A 21,313-nucleotide genomic window follows, 5' to 3' on the forward strand; every position below is an offset into this window, starting at 1 on the left:
CCATTTGGTTTTATCACTTGCCTGTAATACTTAATTTAATATCTACTTAATATTAAGAAGTTCTTAATATTAGTGTAATTTTAGGGTTGCCAGATTTAGCAAATAAAAATTCAGGGCACCTAGTTAAATTTTGATTTCAGGTAGTGAAAACATTTTTTAGTGTAAGACTGTCCCAAATATTGCATGGAACAATCTTAAAAATTATTTGCTGTTTATCTGAAATTGAGATTTAACTGATGTTGTGAATTTTATATGGCAACACTAGTTATTTCTATGTATTGTATATGAGGTGCCAAGTGTTGAGAGATGAGTAAGAAGCCCTTCAGGGGCTTAAAAATCTAATTGGGGGAGACTAGAAGAAGGTATGCAAAGAAGAGCAATACCAAAGTTGGAGACCTTGCAGTAATGAAGGTGTTTGACAAACACAGTGATACAGTTTCTTGTTAATGCTGAGATGGGTCATCAGGTAGGTAAACAGTGCCTGTAGGTACTTTTGAGTGGAACCTGGAGACCAAAAACCCAAGGAGCAGATGGAACAGGAGAGAAGAGAAAATGAGAATATAATAGAAATGATAAAAAGAAGTGGGGGAAGTCAGAGAAAAAGGAGAGAAATAGAGAAGCTAAGGTTCAACCATGGTTGCGAGGGCCAGGCTGGGGTGGATTTGGTGTTTCAGAGAAGGAACCCTGAGATTCTTCCTGCCCTCTCTGCTATCTTGCAGAACTCAAATCTTTTTGCACCTCTGTTTCCTGTTTGTAAGGAAAAGGAGTGGATGAGAGTCTCAAACCTGACCCGATTCTAGAAAGTTGGCAGCTGAGTTCCTAATCTTAGGATTTCTACCTTTGAAGAAGTGTTTTCCAGGTTTTAACACCTGTTCCTCCCATACTCTTCAGCCTTGCCTCTGTCCTTATAGTCACTTTTTGGAGGTCAAGCCAATACCTTTAAGTCTTTAGTTTGATTCCAATGTATGGTGTTTATCTTTGGAATGAAAATAAACTGGACTTTCTCAAAGACATTTCTTAAATTGTCTTTGTACTAACACCAACATAAATTAAAAATAAAAGAGTTGAAAATAAATTCTAATGTTTTTTCTTTTGTTCATTTTTGATAACCTGTTCCTGAATAACAAAAAGCTTAGGAATAGAGTCTAATATATTTTGATATATTATGGAGGCAGTTTCCAACTTCGGAAATAACCTTAATGCATTTCAGTCTTGCCTCATAGACTCATTATAAAACTTTTGTGTGCTGGGGAGGGATGCCAGCGGTTTCTTGTGGTTATGATACATTTGCATAAACATGCAGCTACCATTACCTATTTAATGATTTGTTCAACCCTGGACTTTAAATAATAAATGGCTGCAGGTGATAAAGGACAATTTTAATGGGACTGAGTCTCCTGTTTGAGACAGTGGGTTTTAACCTGTTTTAGATACTGGAATTATTTTGTAAATCTGAAAAGGCATTGGTCCTGTCTGCAAATAGGATGCACATACAAGCTGTTGTAGATGAAGGAGGGAATTTAGAGGCAATTCCACACACCTCCCACACCAGCTGCCTGTTCATCTATGGATGACTTGGTTTTGAGTTTGTGATTTTGGAGCTCAACTATACAGTTAAATAGGTCCATACTTTCAGTACTTAAGCCATTCATTCATGAGCTATTAAGTTCTAAGGCATAGTAGAATCGGGTTTTTAGCTCTTTATGGATGATAGTCTTCTATAACAAATTTAAGAGTCTGTTTTCATCATGAAATGAGAAGTGTGATTCATGTGTTAAGTTTCTAGCTTACACTTTTTTTTAAAATACATTTTTTAGTTGTAGATAGACACAGTACCTTCATTTATGTTTATGTGGTGCTCAGGATTGAACTCAGTGCTTCACACCTGGGTGCAAGTGCTCTACCACTAAGCCATAACCCCAGCCCTCTAACTTACACTTTTTAAAAATTTTGGTGGTGCTGGGAATTGAACCCAGGGCCTCATGCTGCTCGGCAAGCACTGTACCACTGAACTACATCCCCAACCCTAACTTACACTGTTTAAAGATTTAGAATTTATTTGGTGTGTCCCAAGAGGAATAACAGCAACTATCTAGTTTATCATCCATATTTCTTTTACTTCAATACGACTTTTAATTTACCTTTACATTTTTTATAGTCACACAGCTTTCAGTTGTCTTTCCATCTAAATCTTTTTATTATAAACTTTTTTTGTGCTTCCATATTGCTATAATCTTTAATGCTGAGTTGATGTATGTGTGTGATGCAGGATTAAAAGGTTATTTCAATTTTATGTTTTATGTTGTAATTTTATGTTGCAAATGACAACTTTAAGTAGCCTTTTCAGTCTTGTTTTAGATTAGTTTCTTAGGGTGGATTCTCAAGGATGGAAGTAATGACTCATTTATTTCATGGCATTTTCTGAAGCACCTACCATGATGTCCCAGGATGGACCAAAGGTTTGGCCATTTACTTGATACTTGATATGCTTTGTTATTCTTTCCCATTGGTAAAGAGGTCTTCTTTACCAGTGTAGTCAGCTCCGAATTGTCTCACCTGGTGAATATTTAAAAATAAATATAGTAAAGCATGGCAGGGAAGTTCCAGCTAAAGAAATAGCTGTGTGTCTCTATACCTACTGTTAAAATTATTTACACAACCTGGTCTCCTTTTGATGTGATAGCTGAGAGATGAAACTTTGATCAAATTAGACTGTACTTAACCTAGATTTATTAAAATCATCTAGAAAACTTTAAATTGAAATTTAAAGTTTTAAAGCAAAATCACAATACACAATTTTATTAATATATATGAAATTTTATTTTGTGAATATTTGTTGAATGCGAAGTATAAGGAAAAAAATGTGTTGCATATTCTTGGTCAGTTCTTCATGAGTAAGAAGAGATGGATCAGTAAACAAGTAGTTGCTGCCATCCATGCTGAGCACTGTCACTGTGTTTGTATGTCCAAGGGTACTTTCTTGGTCTTTTACCCAGATTTTTCACTATAGAAAAGTTCCCCCCCCCTTCCATGGTTTACTATCATGCATTGGAAAAAGAAAAAAAAAACTTGTTAAAGAGTACAGTACATCTAAATTACTTGGGATGAAAACTCAGTTTTTGTAATACATGTATAGTTTAATGAGGATTCAAAATTGACTGGTTGAAGGAAGTTGTAGGTGGATGGTTATGTGCTATGTCACTGGTTTCTTCACAAACGTAATTTCTAATAATTATTAGAAGGGGCAAAAATAATACAACTGAGCATACTTGCTTCATTAGCCATAGCAATAACGTAATTTAATATGATCCCCTTTTTTTCTGTCTTTCAAACTAAAGAGCAAAAACATGTGTCTCCTTATTCACTCTGGAAATCTTGAAAATCTAGGTCCCCAAGTAATTCTGCAGGTTATTGATTGCAACTTGGGAGTTTAACAGGGGTGCATTGTTTTCTTGGTGTTGAATTGGGGATGCTGGTAGTACATATTTTACAGGGCTATCAAATCCAGTAGCTACTGCTCTGTGTTCACCTTAGCCTCAGAAGCACTGGTTGCTGTTTTCTTCTTAAAACATTTTCTCTCAGCTCTGGAGACCCCCAAACTCTGGTGCTTCTCTCCCTGCTCCTTTTCATTTGTTGTTCTTGGCTGTCCTTCTACTGCATTTCTAATTATAGGGTGCTTAAGGTCCCTTTCCTTTCTTTCCCTCATTTGTCTGTTCCCTGTGGCTTTAGATATTGTCTATATGCTGGTGAGTCTTTATATGCCTCCATCCCTGACCTGTCTACTTCAGAAGTCCAGATTCATATGTATGGTTGTCTACTAGATATTGCTGCTTTAATACATCCCTAGATGAAACCTCTGGATCTTTCCATCAAAACAAGCATGCAAAGAAAGAAAGCTTTTGCCTTTCCTAGTTCTCTCCACTTTGGGTAAATAGCCTTGAAACTATGACTCATCCTTCATTCTTTTCTTTCTTTCACTTTATGCATCTAAGCCTGTAGCAGCTATTACCTCCAGAAATCTATATCATGTTTCCTCTGCTGCTGTCCTATTCTAAGCCAACATTATCTCTTGTCACAGCAACAGCCAGCTTGTCACCTTTTTGTTCATTCTATAAATAGCTACTGGAGTGATTTTTTTTTTTAAAGCAAAAATCAGATGATGTCATATATCTATTTTAAGATCTCTACTATTTTCCCATAGCATGTAAAATAAAATCTTATTTTTGGAGCTTACACATCTGAGTTTAGTTTCCATAGCTAGGAAATGGAGGCATTGTGACTTTAACTAGAATATAATTACCACAAGGGGCATGGATTATTTTATTTATTTTTAGTACCAGGGATTGAACCCAGGGACATTTAACCAGTAAGCCATATCCCCAATCCCACTTTAAAAAAAATTTTTTTTAACTTTTTTTTGGTGGTGGTGGGTGTACCAGGGATTGAACTCAGGGGCACTTGACCACTGAGCCACATCCCCAGCCCAATTTGGTATTTTATTTAGAAATAGAGTCTCACTGAAATGCTCAGCACCTCGCTTTTGCTGAGGCTGGCCTTGAGCTCATGATCCTCCTGTTTCAGCCTTCTGAGCAGCTGGGATTACAGTTGTGGGCCATTATACCCAGACAGGCATGATTTTTTTTTTGTCTTCTTCTTTCATGATCATTTTTCTTGTGCCGAGAACAGTGTGTGCACATAATGGACACTTAATAAATGCTTTTTGGGGTGAATAAACACATTCTGCTTATATGGAGCCCCCAGAACTTTTCTTCTTTTCTCTTTCAAAGTATTGTATTATAGCTCAGCATATCTGCATAACTTAGAAAGTCCATGGAAGACTTCCAATGTAATGTCTCTCTCTCTTTCACCTTCTATACATATTTCTCCTAACCCCATGGTTTATTTATCAGATCAGAAGATATTTGGGTCATTGGGAGAAGATAGGTTAGTATATAGGATACAAAATAACATGGAAATTAAATAAGCATTTAACTTTAGAAATACAGTTGTAGTAGATATGATAAATTTTTACTCTTTATCACCCTGTTTCTACAGTCATCAATATACGGCTGTTCTTTGAACAACTAGCATTTAATTTGGACATTGCCTATGACTAAAGAATGTCTAGTTTTAAAGCATAGATCTACTTTATCCTGGGCATCATTACTATTTTGGTAAACCAATAGAGGACAAATTAGGTATCATTTTAAGGATATTAGAAATGTCCTGAAATACCTTTTATATTTGTGTGTCTGTGTGTGCACGTGTGTGTGCATGAGTGCATGCATGTGTATATGTGAATGCCTGAAATTTGATCATTAGCTCAACTATAAATTTGTAAATTGTGAATAAGGCAGAGAAGGAAAGTACTTGTAGCCCATCAACAGTTATTTATGTCGTACTGTAATGAGGTTAATTAGAAGCATGCTTGATTGCTAAGTAACCAGGAACAGGCTTTGATGGGAAGTCTAGAATCACAGGGACCTGGGATGGGGATTGCTAACTAAGGACAAGTAATATTATTCAAGAGGGTAGGAAGGTGCTGCACTAAACTTTGCCTTTGAGGCATTTTTAGCTTCAAAACCTATGGAACGAAATCCCTACTCCAGTTTGGTGCTCCCACACCTTGTCATCTGGGTTTCCTTTGGCTGGCCACAAGTAAATCTGCCCAGGAGGTGCTTCCAGCTAACTCTGATGCTTGTTTACTTTTAGGTATCTTGCAATATATTCAGAACTCTCCCTCCTAGTGACAGCAATGAATTTGATCCAGAAGAAGATGAACCTACCCTTGAGGCATCGTGGCCACATTTACAGGTACTTTGAATTATCCTGTGTTTCAAAGGAAAGATCCATTAACTCGTTCATTGATTCACATGGGAATTCCTTGAAGGCCTTTGTTCACCAAGAAGTTAAATTAGAATATATTGATGAGAAAACTGAAGAATGCTTTTTGTTTCCCACTTTTCATAATTAGGATATAAACATAATAAAATAATTTTATTGCAGTGCTTTCGTGTGGGCTTCCCCATGTTATAGGTCCAGCCAGTATTTCTTATTCTTTTTTTAGAGCTTATTTGTGATCCTACACACTGGAATTTTAAACATGAACAGAACTGTTTTTACATTAATATTAGTTGTATGTGATTAGTTCACAGAGTACATGTATCATTTTTAGCAGTTAATGCCCTGGGGAGTTTGTGTGTCTTGTCTTTGTGATAACCACAAATGTGTTTCTTTAGTCCAGAAGGGCACATCCCAACTGCAATCACTATTTCTTCCCCAGGTTGTAAGAAGGAGAAGCAGCAGAGTGAAAACATGGCCTGTTTTGTTCTGGTGCACTGAGAAGGCCAAGTTGCCCAATCATAATCTTACTCTGGGATGGGTTAGGGGTATCACTATACCTATTTTTCTAGCACCGGCCCCATCTGTATTGTATACCTGGTCATTTTCCAGCTTGTCCTTTCTCTGCTGCATTCTCTCAAGGCCATAATTTCTCAAGAGAATAGAATAAGGAGATTTGAATGTATCAAGCCCCAAAGTCATGTTTCTGTCTATCAGAAAGTCTACAGTGGCTGGGGAGACAAATGGCAAGGAGGAACAATATGGAGAGAAGGAGTAGAACCCTGTACATCTCCACCCCTAGCAGAATTCTCTGCTGCTTTGTAGAAGTGTGCTGATGGTTACTAGTTGACATTTTGGAGAGCTGAGGACTGTGCAGCAGAGAGATGAAGCTTAGATCTAGACATGCTTTTGAATTTACATTTTTCCCCACTTGAGAATTTTTTACGTAAATTTACAACTTGGGCCTGTCCTGCTTTGGCAGCTCCTGGTTGCTACAGGTATGTATGTATGCTCTTTCTCCTAATTACATAAGAGCTCTCCGAGCTGTTTTTTACTTAGGCATGTGATACATATATATTCCTATTACCAATGCCAAGATTGGTAGATAAATTAGTTAAGACACTGTGGTCGTTCAATTAAAATTTTTTTTAAAAATTTTTATTTTATTTTATTTATTTGGCACTGAAGATTGAACCCAGGGATGCTTAACCACTGAGCTACATCCCCAGCCCAAGTTTCTTAGGGCCTGGCTAAGTTGCTGAGGCTGCCTTTGAACTTGTGATTCTTCTGCCTCAGCCTCCTGAATTGCTGGAATTACAGGCATGTGCCACTGTGCCCATCAATGTTTTATTTTTTTAAAAGATGCCAGACATACTATTTGTAGTCTAAGATATTTGTAAAATAATTTATGCATTTCATAGGTATATCCCAGATTGTGACAAAATCCAAAACAAACTCTTTTGAATGGGTGGACTTCTTGTTCTGTTATATTCTTATTGCTTGGCTCCAGTTCACTGAGTTGCAATTTAGTTTGAAAGTTTTAGGTCTTTTTTTTTTTTTTAAAGAAAATCTCCTTGAGGAAGGCCCACATCTTATGGTAGAAAATACACAGAGATCCTCAAAACTTCAACTTACTGTTTTCTCTATATTCCAAAGAAGAGGTCACTCTTGCCATTTAGAAGAGCATTTTGAACACTTTAAATCATCATTACATAGATATAAGTTTCTCCAAAAGTACAATAAAGTTGAATAACTCAGTATTTCAGATAATCCTTCCCTTAGTGAATGACTCTTATATAGGACCAAATTAATTTCTCAAGTTATTAAACTAAGTTTGCCACCCCCAATTTTAGCCTACACTGTGGGAGTATTAATCATTAGTTCATCTGAAACCCTAAAACCAAAGCAACACTGAAAGATGGTGATAACAAACCATTTCAAATAGACTAGTTTCATCTGTTTTGACACCCTGTTCAAGCCTATAATCCATCAGGTCCCGTCTTTAGCTCAGGGGGAGGTATGACTGAGTAAGGCTGGATTAACTGAAGGAAATTTACTTTTAAAATTCACAAATTGTCCTTCATTCATAGTAAAGGTCAGGCCAGAAAGCGCACTGTTACCTTCATTTATCTGTTGCTTTATGGATATCTTTGTATAGGGTCCTGGCATGTCTCAAGAGGCTGGTGTTTCCTTTGTGTAGTCTTCCTGCACTGATTAGTCCCGTTTCCAGTTTCATTGAGAGGTGGTTTTAACTGAGAGAGAGCACTCATTGAAAATTTCAGAAATTTTTTTTTCTATGCACTATAGGTCATTTGTGTCATAGTCACCCATGACTAAATTTAATAGTTTACTTTTTTTAAAAAAATATCTATTTTCTATTTACAGGTGGACACGATATCTTTATTTTTAATTTTTTTTTAAAAATGTGGTGCTGAGGATCAAACCCAGTGCCTCACACATGCCAGAGGAGCGCTCTACCTCTGAGCTACAACCCCAGCCCCAATAGTTTACTTTTTAATTGATCCAGTAGTCTCTTTTTTCTGACCAAAACATAGCATGATTTTAGATTTTTTTCACTTTTTCTTAACTTCATAATTAGTAATATGCTTCCTCTTCTGGACCATATTTTTTATAAGGAGGCACAGTAAAAATATCTAAGAATGGTAGTAGCTAACAACAAAATTACATTGAGATCTAATTATTGGGTGGTTGGCCAGGCTCATTGCCCAGTGACTATTCCTGCATACCTCTTCTTTGTTTTAAATTTGTGGTCCATACAAAATTAATGATAATAAAAAAAATCATTGATCTTTGGAGATATTTTAAAATATACATGATATTAAATTCACAATTTTTTACTTCTTATATGTCAAGATGTTACTTGATCTCCTATCTGTATTGATGTCTTTTTAAACTCAGTTACCTTGGTTATTATTTATGTGTTTTCTGAAATTAGGTCTGTTTTTCCAGCGGAGTACAATTTTGCAGGACTTCTGTTTGTAATTAAGAAATTGTAGTGCTTTATACTTGAGACTGAAAAACATGGATGCTGAATTCTTGTTGTTTAGATTGCTTGGAGATTCCTCTTATGTGAACTTGAAAAGTAATTTATTTCCCGTAGTCTTTCCCTTTAGAAACTCAAGGGAGTTTTTTGTTTTTGTTTTTGTTTTAAAATTTTTTAGTTGTATATGGACACAATACATTTATTTTGTTTATTTAGTTTTATGTGGTGCTGGAGATCGACCCCAGGGCTCTACCACTGAGCTACAACCCCAGCCCCTCAAGGGAGATTTCTGATTCCAAGGTTTAATCTCTTTCTTAAGTGCACAACACATTTATTTATGCTTATTAATAAATGTGTCTGAAGTGTTTCCACGAGATTTCTGATTCCAAGGTTTAATCTCTTTCTTAAGTGCACAACACATTTATTTATGCTTATTAATAAATGTGTCTGAAGTGTTTCCACGAAACTATTTTAAACTACAACTGCTTTCAAGGGACATGAGGGGAGAGCACACTCTGCCATTTCCTCTGGAAACCTTTGCTGGCTAGGTCAGCCCTGAAAGATGAGAATTTTTTTACCTTGTGAGAGTGAAGAGACATTCTGTTTGTAAAGTCAAGTCTGAAGGCACAAGGCTGCTGTAGAAAGCATTTAAATCAATGATAATCTGCAGATTCTTAGTGGGGCCTGACACTTGATTTCCAGCGGACTTCAAGGTCAATACTGTGTTACTTGACCTTTTCACTGAGTTGACTATTCATTGTTTGTAGTATTTGTTGTAAAAGTAATGATGGTTAAGATTGTGGTTGCCTGATCAAGTAGTTATTGTTTTCCTTACTGCCACATATTTCTTGTTTAAAAAAAAAAAAAAGCCAATTTTATTTGAGAAAGTCCTTGAAGAAGTAGTAAAAATTGGTAATTTTATTAAATTTTAGCTCTTGGGCATAAACCCTTTGTTTATTTAGTTGTAGTTGGACACAATACCTTTATTTTGTTTTTATGTGGTGCTGAGGATCGAACCCAGGGCCTTGCACATACTAGACGATGCTGAGCCACAACCCCAGCCCCTTAAAAACTTTTTGTATGATGAAATTGAAATCTGCATAAATCACATGGCTGAAGTTGGTGGGCTATCTTATGGAAAGACACTTGGATAATTTTTTTTTTTTTAAGAGAGTGTGAAAGAGAGAGAGAGAGAGAGAGAGAGAGAGAGAGAGAGAGAGGGAGGGAGGGAGGGAGGGAGAGAATTTTTTAATATTTATTTTTTAGTTTTCAGCAGACACAACATCTTTGTTTGTATGTGGTGCTGAGGATCGAACCCGGGCCGCACGCATGCCAGGCGACCGCTTGAGCCACATCCCCAGCCCACACTTGGATAATTTTTTGAGCTTCAGGCTGAACTACTGTTTTTTTCATGAAACATCATTTTTATTTGAAGGAGCAGCTAACAACAACAACAACTATGGCTATTAAGACGGGTGTATTTGATGGATATATTCTCTAAAACAAGGAAACTAGTTGGCAACATTTATTTTCACTGATAGAATTAGAGCAGTCAAAGTAAAATTTAGAAATAGAATTTCAGAAAATTTGTATCTGTCTTATGTCACTTTGAGTATTACCACTTCCCAAAGTTTAAAGACTGAAGCAAGGGGGATATAATATGATTTCTTTCTTTCTTTCTTTTTTTTTTTAAAGAATAAAATTTAATGAAATGTGAAAGCCTTTGAAAGGTCTGCCTAACTCTGTGAACTGATACTTTCCAGTTGGCAAATGAATGTTAGGAAGCCATACATGGATAAAGGGCCATTCAAAATGCAAGACAGAGGATTAGATTTTAGTGTAACAAAGTATGAAAAGTTCATTGATAGCATTTCAGATTCCATGTTGCAGCTAATTTTTAAGAAATGAAAATTTGTTGAGTTTTGGTGTAGTATGGGGGGAAATATCCACAGTTTTATGAAAAGACTCAATGATTCTCCGTTTTCCAACTTCTATACTGTTTAAGGATTGATAGGGTTTTTAAAAAACTTACTTTTACTAAAAAAATACATCACAACAGATTGAACACAGAAGCAGGTGAGAATGTGTCTTTTATTAAGCTAGCCATTAAAGAGATTTGCTAAAATATAAAATAATACTTCTTAATAACTTTTTGGAAAATAGTATTGTTCATAAAAACATACTTACATTAACATGTAATGCATTTTATTGTTTTAAAAATTAATATTAAAATTGTCTTTTTCTAATTATATTTAAATATAAAGACTAATTATACACAATTTATACATATATCTCAAATAAAAGCTTTCAGGGGTCCTTGTTACTTATTACTAATGGTAAAGAGTAAGACTGATATATTTGCAAATGCTTTAGGCAATATGAGGGTAAATCTGTGTGTGTTATTTGCTGTGCAGAAAGCTTTCTGTGTAATATCACGTTTAACCTTAGGGCTTATCACCTTCATTATAAAACTGAAGAAAAGTTTCAGAGAAAGTAACTTGCTTCGGATTACATAGTAAGGAATAGAGTAAAGCTTTTTTAGTTCAGTGTCTGTCTGAAAAAAAGCTCTGGTTTTGATATATTGTTGTATAGTATACCAGCATCTAATAGAACTTTTAACATAGATTTATTACTCAAAGAAAGATAATAAACTGTAATTCTTCACTGTTTATCAAAACAGTTATTGGAGGTTTCTTCTTTGCAGCTGAGAATATTCTTATTCTTTATTAAATGAGAATATTGCTTACACCACCATGTTAATTGGAGGAGTGTAAATTGCCTTACATTCTTTGAAGGAAATTTAGCCATAAGTATCAAAAATTCTGAATGTTTGCATATCTTTTGACCTAGCATTTCTACTTTTAGAAATATTTTTACTTGTGAAATAATTGAAGAAGCACACCCTGATATATGTTCTATGATGTACATTGTGGTATGATTTGATAGAGAATTCAGAGACTACTTAAATGTCTAAGCATAGGAGATAGGTTAAATTAATTATGAATAATAGAATTATTTATTATAAATTATAATGATCTACTTAAATCTACTAAGAATGATGGTTTAGATATTATTGATATAAATTGTTCATAGTGCATTGTTTAAATGGCAAAAGTAGTTTACCATACTATGTAAAGATATATTTATAGTATATTGATGTGTTGTAGAAGGAGGTTTAAAATTAAAATAACAGTCTCTGAATGGTAAGATTAATGGAGAATTTTTATTTCCTTTTTTTGGCTTTGTTTCCTAATTTTTAACTTTGAAAGGTTTAAAACAAAAACAGAAGGAGCTGTGAGCCACAAACCAAACCAAACAAAAAACCTAGCTTGGCTCATTAATATCCACCCCCCTCCAACCCCATAATGTTTAAGGTGCTATCAGTTATCAGTTCTGGCATAACAGGCTAGCATTACTATTTTTAATATTATTCCTATTGAATTATATTATTCTTAGTGAATTATAACTTGAAATTAATATGTTTGTTGCAGCTTGTATATGAATTTTTCATACGATTTTTGGAAAGCCAAGAATTTCAACCCAGCATTGCCAAAAAATACATAGATCAGAAATTTGTATTACAGGTAAGCAAATTCTTATAACTGTGTGTATTTGTTTTTCAGTTGTTAATACTTTGTCTCATTTTTTCTTGGATGTTTGTTAAAAAACAACTCACACTAGCATTATATCACCTCATAAACACACATACACACACATGTACACATAAATTTCTGTTACTGTCTATTTAAAGTAATAGGCACCTCACTTTAAAAATCTTTTAAAAATTTAAAAATCTTCACTTTTTGAAACCTTTTTTTCTTTTTTGGTGCCAAGGATTGAACCTGTGTCCTTGTGTATGCTAAGCATGTGCTTCACCACTAAGCTACATCCCCAGCCTTGAAACAAAATTAAAAAATCCATACAAAACTTACACTAACCTTTTGCAAAGCATGCTTGAATAAATGCACAAATGTAACATATTTCTAGATGGGAAAACTTGCCATCATAAAGTTGTCCATATAATCTCCAAGTTAATTATATATTTAGTGCAGTTCTAATTAAAATTCCAGTAGCTTTTTTATTTGAAATTTTTAGAGTTCATGAAATAAATTTTTGAGACAGATGATTGATGATAGGATACTTTACCTATTAGATAATAAAATAATTCATTTCTCAGCACTACAAAAAATAAATAAATAAAACATACTATGAAGTCACTTAATTAAAACTGTGGTTTTTGAACAGAAAAATGGAGCATAATAGAAGCTTGGGTGGAAGAAGACTCTTTTGAGTATGTTCTAAGAAGATATACTAATAAATAATAGATGTTATATAGGCAGCAAATTGCTATAAGTTCTGAAGAGGAAACCTGGTAGTATTCTGTCAAAATTAAATTTTGACCCAGCAAGTCCATGAGAAGTATTCAGTTGTGTGTACAAAAATAAACATAAATATACTGAATGTATTGTTTTTAATAATTATTATAAAATTGGAAACAATAATTCCTCAGCAGGAGTTAATTGAAAAAACTGGACATTCACACAGTGAAATATGCATCAATAAAAAGAATATGACAGAGTTACACAGGCTTGTTTTTTCTTTTTAATATTTTATTTGTTTTAGTTAGTTACACATGACAGTAAAATGCACTTATATACTTTGACATATCATACATAGATGGGATATAGTTTCTCATTTTTCTGAGTATACATATTGTAGAATCATATTGGTCATACAGTCATTTATATATATATATAGTAATAATGTCTGTTTCATTCTACTATGTTTCTTATCCCCACATCCTCTCCTTCCACTTCTCTCTACCTAATCTAAGGTAGCACTGTTCTTCTTTTTTTTTTTTTTTTGCATTACAATTCTTAATACACATATATACCACAATTTTTGTATCTCTGTTTGTATATAAAGTATGTTGACACCCAATTCAAGTCTTCCTACATGTACTTTGGATAATGATGTCCATCACATTCCACCATCCTTGCTAATCCCCTGCCCCCTCCCTTTCCCTCCCACCCCTCTTCCCTATCTAGAATTCACAGGCTTGTTTTTTAAGTGAAGCATGCATGCTCTAGAACATGATAGGTTTTGAGCCTTCATCTGTTATTTTAGGGAAAAAGGAATGTTTGTAATTTTTGTCTTAGTCTGTTTGTACTACAACAACGGAACATGTTGGTTCCCCCCTTATCCATGAAAGATGTGTTCCAAGAGTCCCCAGTGGATGCCTGAAACTGCAGATAGTACTGAACTTTATACACAAACAATATATTGCAAAGACAGTTAATCTGATAACCCAGACGGCTACTAAGTGATGAATGAGTGGGTATCCTCTATAGTGTGGATATGTTGGACAAAAAATGATTCACATTTGGGCAGGATGAAGTGGGATGTTTAGGTTTTTCATATGCTGTTCAGAATGGCATGCAATTTAAAACTAATTGTTTTTGGAATTCCATTTAATATTTTTAGATCAGGATTGTCTATGGGTAGCTGAAATGAAAAGCCGCTTAACGGGGGACTGCTGTACCTGAGTTGGATGATTTATGAAGAACAGGAATTTATTTCTCATAGTTTTAGAAACTAGGAAGTCCAAGGTCAGGGTGTTAGCATCTGGTGAGGGTCTTACTGTGTCCTTAGATGGCAGAAGACAGAAAAGACTAGAGAGTTAACCTGTTTGTGCAGTCACTTTAGAGAGGCATCAATCCATTCCTGAGGGTGGAACCCTTATGACCTAAACACTTCCCGAAAGAATTCACCTAATAATTTTGCATTGGGAATTGAGTTCCCACAAGGTGAATTTTGGGGGATTCATGCAGATCATAGCAGTATGCATTATGATTTTGGAAGGAGATAAACAAGATTGTTAATTGTCTGGAAGGGCATAATTATGTGTGATTGTCACTTTCTATTTCATATACATACACACATATATACTTGTAACTGAAAAATAATGAACATATATATTATAATCGATAAGAATTGTAAACATATTTCAATTTCAAGTACATTCTCTTCTTTTATTGTTTTTCAGTTTTCATAAACCTGAGCATGAATTTGTGCATTAGCTTTTATAAGCCTTTTTTTTTTGGTAGGACCGTGTGAACCATTCTTTTATGTTCAATATTCATTTTACTCCTTCCTTTTGGCATTTGAATATGTTCTTTTAAAATCTGAAGCTCACAAGAAAGCTTCCTGTATTGTCTCAAGAGTCTTTTCAATACTTTGAATTTTTCTTTCCCATCAGGAAGCAGTATAGATTGGAGGTGTAGAGGTTGGCTTGAACTCAGAATCTGACATTTTTCATTGTGTGACCTTGGGCAAGTTATATAACTTCTTTGTGTCTCAGTTTCCTTATCTGGAAAGTAGATGCAAAATATTCTTAATATGGTTTAGATCATAAAGTTTTAGAGATGTAGAGTGAATATCTTATATTAACACTTAAAATAGTTACTGATACAGGTAAGTGGTCAGTAAATGTTGTGCTGTTCTGTTACTAGTATTTTTATTAAGATCTGTTCTTGTTTTGAGAACATACTTTAGCTGTATTTTCTTAAATAGCTTTAGTCTGAAGCCAAACAATGTTTTCTATCATGTCTTACCATGTGTTCTATGAATTATTTGATATCTCTTATCCTAAAAATCATTGGTACCCTTTGGCGTTCTATTTATATGGTTCTTCTTGGGCTGTCAGGACCTTTCATGTGTTATGTATGGTCTCTCATATCCCTGGATTCTTACTATTCAATGTTGCCAATCAGTTTCTTCCAATAGATATTGGAAATGAATGTTAATTAACGCCAGGAGCATGTAAATTATAATATGTGAAAGCCAGAGGACAGACAAGTGATATATAATGAAGTAGTCTTGGTATGATCAAAGGGAATGCTAGAAACTAGTAATTGGAGAGAGTGGGCTCTACTGCTGGTCGCCATTCTCACTAACCAGCCAAGTGTTTCTGGATCTTCAAGTTTTTCAGGAGAAGCTGGAAATCTATATTGTGTATGAGCCAGACAAAACAGCTGGTTGTTTTTTTTTTTTTTTTTTTCCATACAAGGATTTTGAATGTCCTTATTTGAAGGACATTCATTGGTTTTTATGCCTTGCCTACTGGAATTTCTTTGTGATTTTTATTAAATCTAGATTTACATAACCTTTAGCATTTTTCATGCACTCATCTAAGGCTTTACATAAGAAGGCTGTCAGACACTTTTCAGATAATCAATTCTTTGAATAGTGCCCTTGTGCCTATGATAATGTTGATTTTAGACTTACATAACTTGGTGAACTGCCTTCTGAGCTAGAAGTTCAAGTTGTAGACTACTCTAGGTTATGGATCAATTTTGTCTGTTCTCAATAGAGATTATTTTTATCTGTGTCAGAAGGGTTGGGTTTCTTTAAGTTTCTCCCTACTTTTCCTTTAGAAACAAATAAGTTGCCAAACCTTGAATTATTTCATTGGGTGAATTATTATGGTCAGAGTTTTAGCAGCATATTTCTAAAGATTGCTTTCAACCACTCTGCAAATCTGAAAAACAGTGGTTGCTAAGAGACATACAATTCAAGTATCCCCATAAACATATGTATTGCTGGCGATTGCTGTTTAGTAATTTGTATTTCACATTTACAGTTATATTTAGCTGAAAGGTGCTGTAATTATCATGCACATTATGCAAATAATCCAACCTGTCCTTAAAGATGACCTTTTGTTATTGTTTTTGTAAATATTCAAGACAAATTGGACATGACACAAATCAAGCTGTTAAAAAATTTAAAGTTCTTGGGCTGGGGTTGTGACTCAGTGGTAGAGCGCTGGCTTAGCACGTACGAGGCCCTAGTTCGATCCTCAGCACCACATAAAAATAAAAAAATGAAATGAATATTAAAAAAAATAAAGTTCTGAACTGAAATAAATTCTACAAAGCCTTGAGTTTTAGCTCCAATAAAAGTTATTTTTCCAAACAAGTTCCTCGAATATGTCAAAATGTTTACATTACTCTCTCAGATCATATAGCAAATCAAACTTTAGTGAAATTTATTTATGCCTGAAATTTTATTAGATAGCCAGTAGTGGTTAGCAGTAAATTGTCTGATCCTGTCCTGTCCAATATTTGACTTCAAAACCTTAAAAAAGGGAGTTGCTGCTCTGGCTCCTGCATCCAGATATAGCTTCATGGTCACACAATATATGCAGTTGTGTCAGTACTCTGAGTGGAAGGGACTTGTGCTTGGTTTAATGCTCTGCTGTGGTTGTTTTGAAATTATTAATACTGTATGTTCATTTTACCCTGGGCCCCATGAACTTTGTAGCTGATCTCTGTCTGCATCTCACTAGTGTATCATTTAGTACAACAGCTCTTTTTCAAATGCTGTCCAAATTGTCCTAAAATTTTAAATCACAAGGCATTCTTAAATCAGCTTGAATACTAAAGAAAGAGAGGGAGGATAGACTTATCTACTGTTTTGAAAGAATTCCTGAAATTAGGAGAACAGAGTGACTTGGTAGAGTTGTTCATATTTGTATGTCTTTCATCTTTGAAAATTTTATACTTCATTTCCATAGGGGTCTTGACATCAAAATTGGTAGAATCTTTTGATCCTTGTCCTCACTATACTTTCTCATTGGTTGCCCTTCATTTTTTATAGGGGTTTCCTTGACTCTTGATTCATTGGAGTTGGGCTACCATTGGCTCTTGTTTCTTGATTCTGGGCTGTTCTTAGTTTTTAGGTGTTAGAAAAAGTTAATATTGCTGACAAAGCCAGAAATGTGGAGGTCTAATTTTAGTGTTTTTTGTCGATTTGGATGAAAACATTTAGAATACCAATTTTAATGATTATTTACTTAAAGATTTCTGATATTCTTTAAAATCTTACATTATATGAAGCAGGGCAATTATTGTTCTATTGTAGTAGAAGGCAGCCTGATGTTTTACTTGAAATCTTTTGCTCTCAGTGACTTTTGAAAATATTTTTTTATTAAAAGAGTAATGTCTACTTTGAAATTCAAATGTATAGTTTATAAAGAAAAGTAACAATCTTCTGCCTCATCCTTCCCATTTCCTGGAAAGTCTTTCAGACATTAAATCTTCTGGATTCTAGTCTATAGATTTATTTGATTTATTAACTCCATATTTCTAAATACTATGCTTATATTGCTGTTTCTTGATTTTTCATTTTAGATTTTATCTGTAGTTGACAGATAAAATCTAAAATGAAAAAACAAGAAACAGCAATATAAGAAATATATAATATTAGAAATTATTATATATTTTTCTCTGTATTTCCCCCCTCCATATCCAGTGTAGTTGTGCTTCCACAGTCCTAGGTGGAGACCTGACTCTGGGGATCCAATAAATCAGGTCTGGCCACTTGTTCCAAAAACCAAACAGAAAAGGTAGTATTATCAGTGTAGCTATGCTGGGAAGACAAGGGACCCTTGTCTTTAAGGGAGGGACTGACAATGACCCGGAGGCTTTAGGAAAGGGGTATGAGGGCAAGGGTTAAGACAACCTGGAGGCTTTTCACAGCTGCCAAAGCAGGTAATCTTGATCAGGTTTGATCTGTCCATCATCTCAGGATTGGCCAGGTGGGGGCCTCATCTCCGAGGCTGCCTGGAGGGTAGCTTCCGCTTAATAAGATCTTTATAGAATCAGATATTATCCTAGAATCCAAGGAAATGCAGACTGAAGGAGACAGATGCAAAAATGGAGGCAAAATTGTCAAGTCTATTTTTAAAAAATATTTTAGGAATACAGTAGCTTTATTTATTTATTTTATGTGGTACTGAGGATCAAACCCAGAGCCTCACATTTGCAAGGCAGGTGCTCCACCACTGAGCCACAACCCCTGCCTAAGATGTCAAGTCTTTAGTCCTGCTTTTTTTTTTTTTTTTTTTTTTTTTAATATATTTGTTTGTAGGTGAACACAATAACCTTTTATTTTATTTTATTTTATTTTATGTGGTGCTGAGGATCAAACCCAGTGCCTTATGCGTACTAGGCAAGTGCTCTACCGCTGAGCCACAACCCCAGCCCCTGCTTTTATCCATCCATTGGACATTTGTAGGCAAAAATGAAGAGTCTTAAGTCCTTTTTTACAGTTACATCACAAATTTCAACTAAATCAAAGTATTGTGTTTACTTTAGCATGATTGTATACATGTTGTTCATACTCAAAGCACATCTTTCTTCCCCTCCTCTCCTCTCCCCTCTCCTCCCCTCCCCTCTCCTCCCCTTCCCACAAAATAAAACAAAACCCTGGAACTAATAGTTGCCTTATTGCAGAGCAAGACCATATTCAGAGCTGAAAAGACTGTAGAGCTGCAAAGGTCCTTAGTCACTGGTTCTTTGTGATCACACCAGAAGGATTTCAGATAAATAACTCAGGGTAGCAGGCATGAATTTATTAGAAAGGATAGGAAAAGAAAAAAGAGAGAATATTCTCAAGGGAGAAAGAGAGAAAGTGGGTCCCCTCAGAGAGAACAGGGACAGCACTCCCTTCCTGCCCTCTTGTTTTATTGGGGGTTTCAGAGAAGTTTCCAAAGAATCTCACCCAGGACATTTCTTGACTTCTGACTGACAGCAGGATCACATCAGACTTGTATCCACTGTGCATGGTTTACCCCATGTAGGGAGATTTTACTATTATAATAACATGTTAAATATCCAGTTCTAATTGAAACTTAGTCTTAGAGATTTTATGGTTGGGGAGCTTTGCTTCTAGTTATCCTGTTTCCCTGCATTTGGATTCTGGTCTGTGTAAAGGGCATAAAAGTCTCCCTTCAAGGGCAGACTGTACCCTGCTTATCAGGGGGAAGTTCTTAGACTAGTATTCTCAAGTCAGAGAGGGCCAGAGCAGCCTCAGGCAAATTGCCTTTCGAAAGAAAGGATGTGGGCTCAGCATGTGAGTCCAGTCCATGGAACATCCTACAACCTCATGTTCCCACTGCCCACGTTACCACCTATCAGCCATATATTTGCTTGCTTTCCTATGTGTTGGTCACTAATTTATCCCCTAGTTCTCTGAGATGACCAGATAGCTCTTCTCAGTGTGGCATATACATCAGCTAATGTATTAGCTCTCCCCCCATCCTTCTTCTCCCTTAGAGACCTCCTCCTGGAAGCTCTGTTCATCCTGCTCTAATTGTACTGGTGGCATCCCCCTAGGCTGTATCTGTTGTGGTCATCCTGAGACTTCCTTTGCCACTCTTCTGGGCCATGCCTTTTCTTTCTTAACTTTTTCTCTTTCTAGATAATTCCTAAGAAAGCATGAATGAGATGTTAATTTTCACGGAGTGCTTGTATGAAAACAACTTTATTCTGCCCACATACTTGATTAACATTTTGGGTAGGTATAAATTTATATCATTCTACTCATCTACTACAGAAATTGTTCCATTGACTTTTAGCTTCCATTTTTGAATCAAGAAGGTGTGGGCCAGCAGAATGCCTTATCCTTTACAATGATCAGTTTTCTCTGTAACCTTTTGAGATCTTCTCTTTGTTCCCAAGTCCATAGACTTCAAAGTGACATTCCTTAGTGTGGGTCTTCATTCATTGTGTATAGCATCCAGTGAGCTATATCTATACATCTTTTTTCTTTTTCCCTTGGAAAATTGCGTTGAATTGATGTCTTCCTCAGATAATTTTCTTCTCTGTTTTCTGTCCCTGTGATTCTCTGGATAACTTTTTACTAATGTATCAGAATTTCTGGATCAACCTTTGATTTTTTGTATGCTATTTCTTTGGTTTTACTTCTGAGGAGGTAGATTTGCTAATTTTAATGTTCTAGTCCTTCTGAAATTTTTATTCACATTATATTTTCAATTTCTAAAAGCTCTTTTCAATTTTCTAAATGTTTATCTGTAATAGCACTGTTTTTGTTTCAGGGATCCAATGTATTTGTTTTGTCTCTGAGACTGTTAGAGGTTCCTTTTTGCAGTTTTTTTCTACTCCTTGCATTGTGTCTGTTTCCTCTTGAGTTTCCTAAATTTGTTTTGTTTTCTGGTCTTTTATGTTATAATTCTGGTGATTCTTGATCTTATAGTCATCATTACATATTATTTCATCAAAAAGTTAATTGGAACCTGTGTGTGTGTGTGTGTGTGTGTGTGTGTGTATGCACGCATGCATGTGCCCACAGGTGTATATATTTGTGTGACACTTAGCAGCTGGTGACTTTCAATGGGATAATTTGGCAAGGATCTTACCTTTTTTACTGAGAACCCTTCAGATGTTGGTTTATCTGAAGGTCTTTCCTCTTCAGGCTATTAGTTTCCCCAAAAAGAGATCTTTTGATTTCTTGCCTTATCCAAAATTGAGAGCCTAATTAGGGAAGGATGGAAAAGATCTTACTCTTAAGTATGCAGGGTTTTATTTAATCTTGTTATTTTCAGTAAATGCTTTATTAGCAGTATGTGAAGCTCCAAGAGTAGATACTTGGTCATTTATTCTTTCT

The 21,313-nt window shown here is 35.2% G+C and overlaps 1 protein-coding gene across 4 annotated transcripts in view; it reads left to right on the forward strand.

The window, feature by feature from the left end:
• The window catches only part of Ppp2r5e (protein phosphatase 2 regulatory subunit B'epsilon), a 156,813-nt gene that overhangs the window by 104,718 nt on the left and 30,782 nt on the right, over positions 1-21,313 (forward strand). For all 4 annotated transcript variants that reach the window (XM_077109150.1, XM_076850390.1, XM_077109149.1 and 1 more), the window contains exons 4-5: positions 5,713-5,814; positions 12,337-12,429. In XM_077109150.1, the coding sequence (XP_076965265.1) occupies positions 5,713-5,814; positions 12,337-12,429 (195 nt within the window). The remainder of the gene's footprint in view (positions 1-5,712; positions 5,815-12,336; positions 12,430-21,313) is intronic.

The sequence above is a fragment of the Callospermophilus lateralis genome, chromosome 3 (assembly GCF_048772815.1).
Source record: "Callospermophilus lateralis isolate mCalLat2 chromosome 3, mCalLat2.hap1, whole genome shotgun sequence".
NCBI lineage: Eukaryota > Metazoa > Chordata > Mammalia > Rodentia > Sciuridae > Callospermophilus > Callospermophilus lateralis.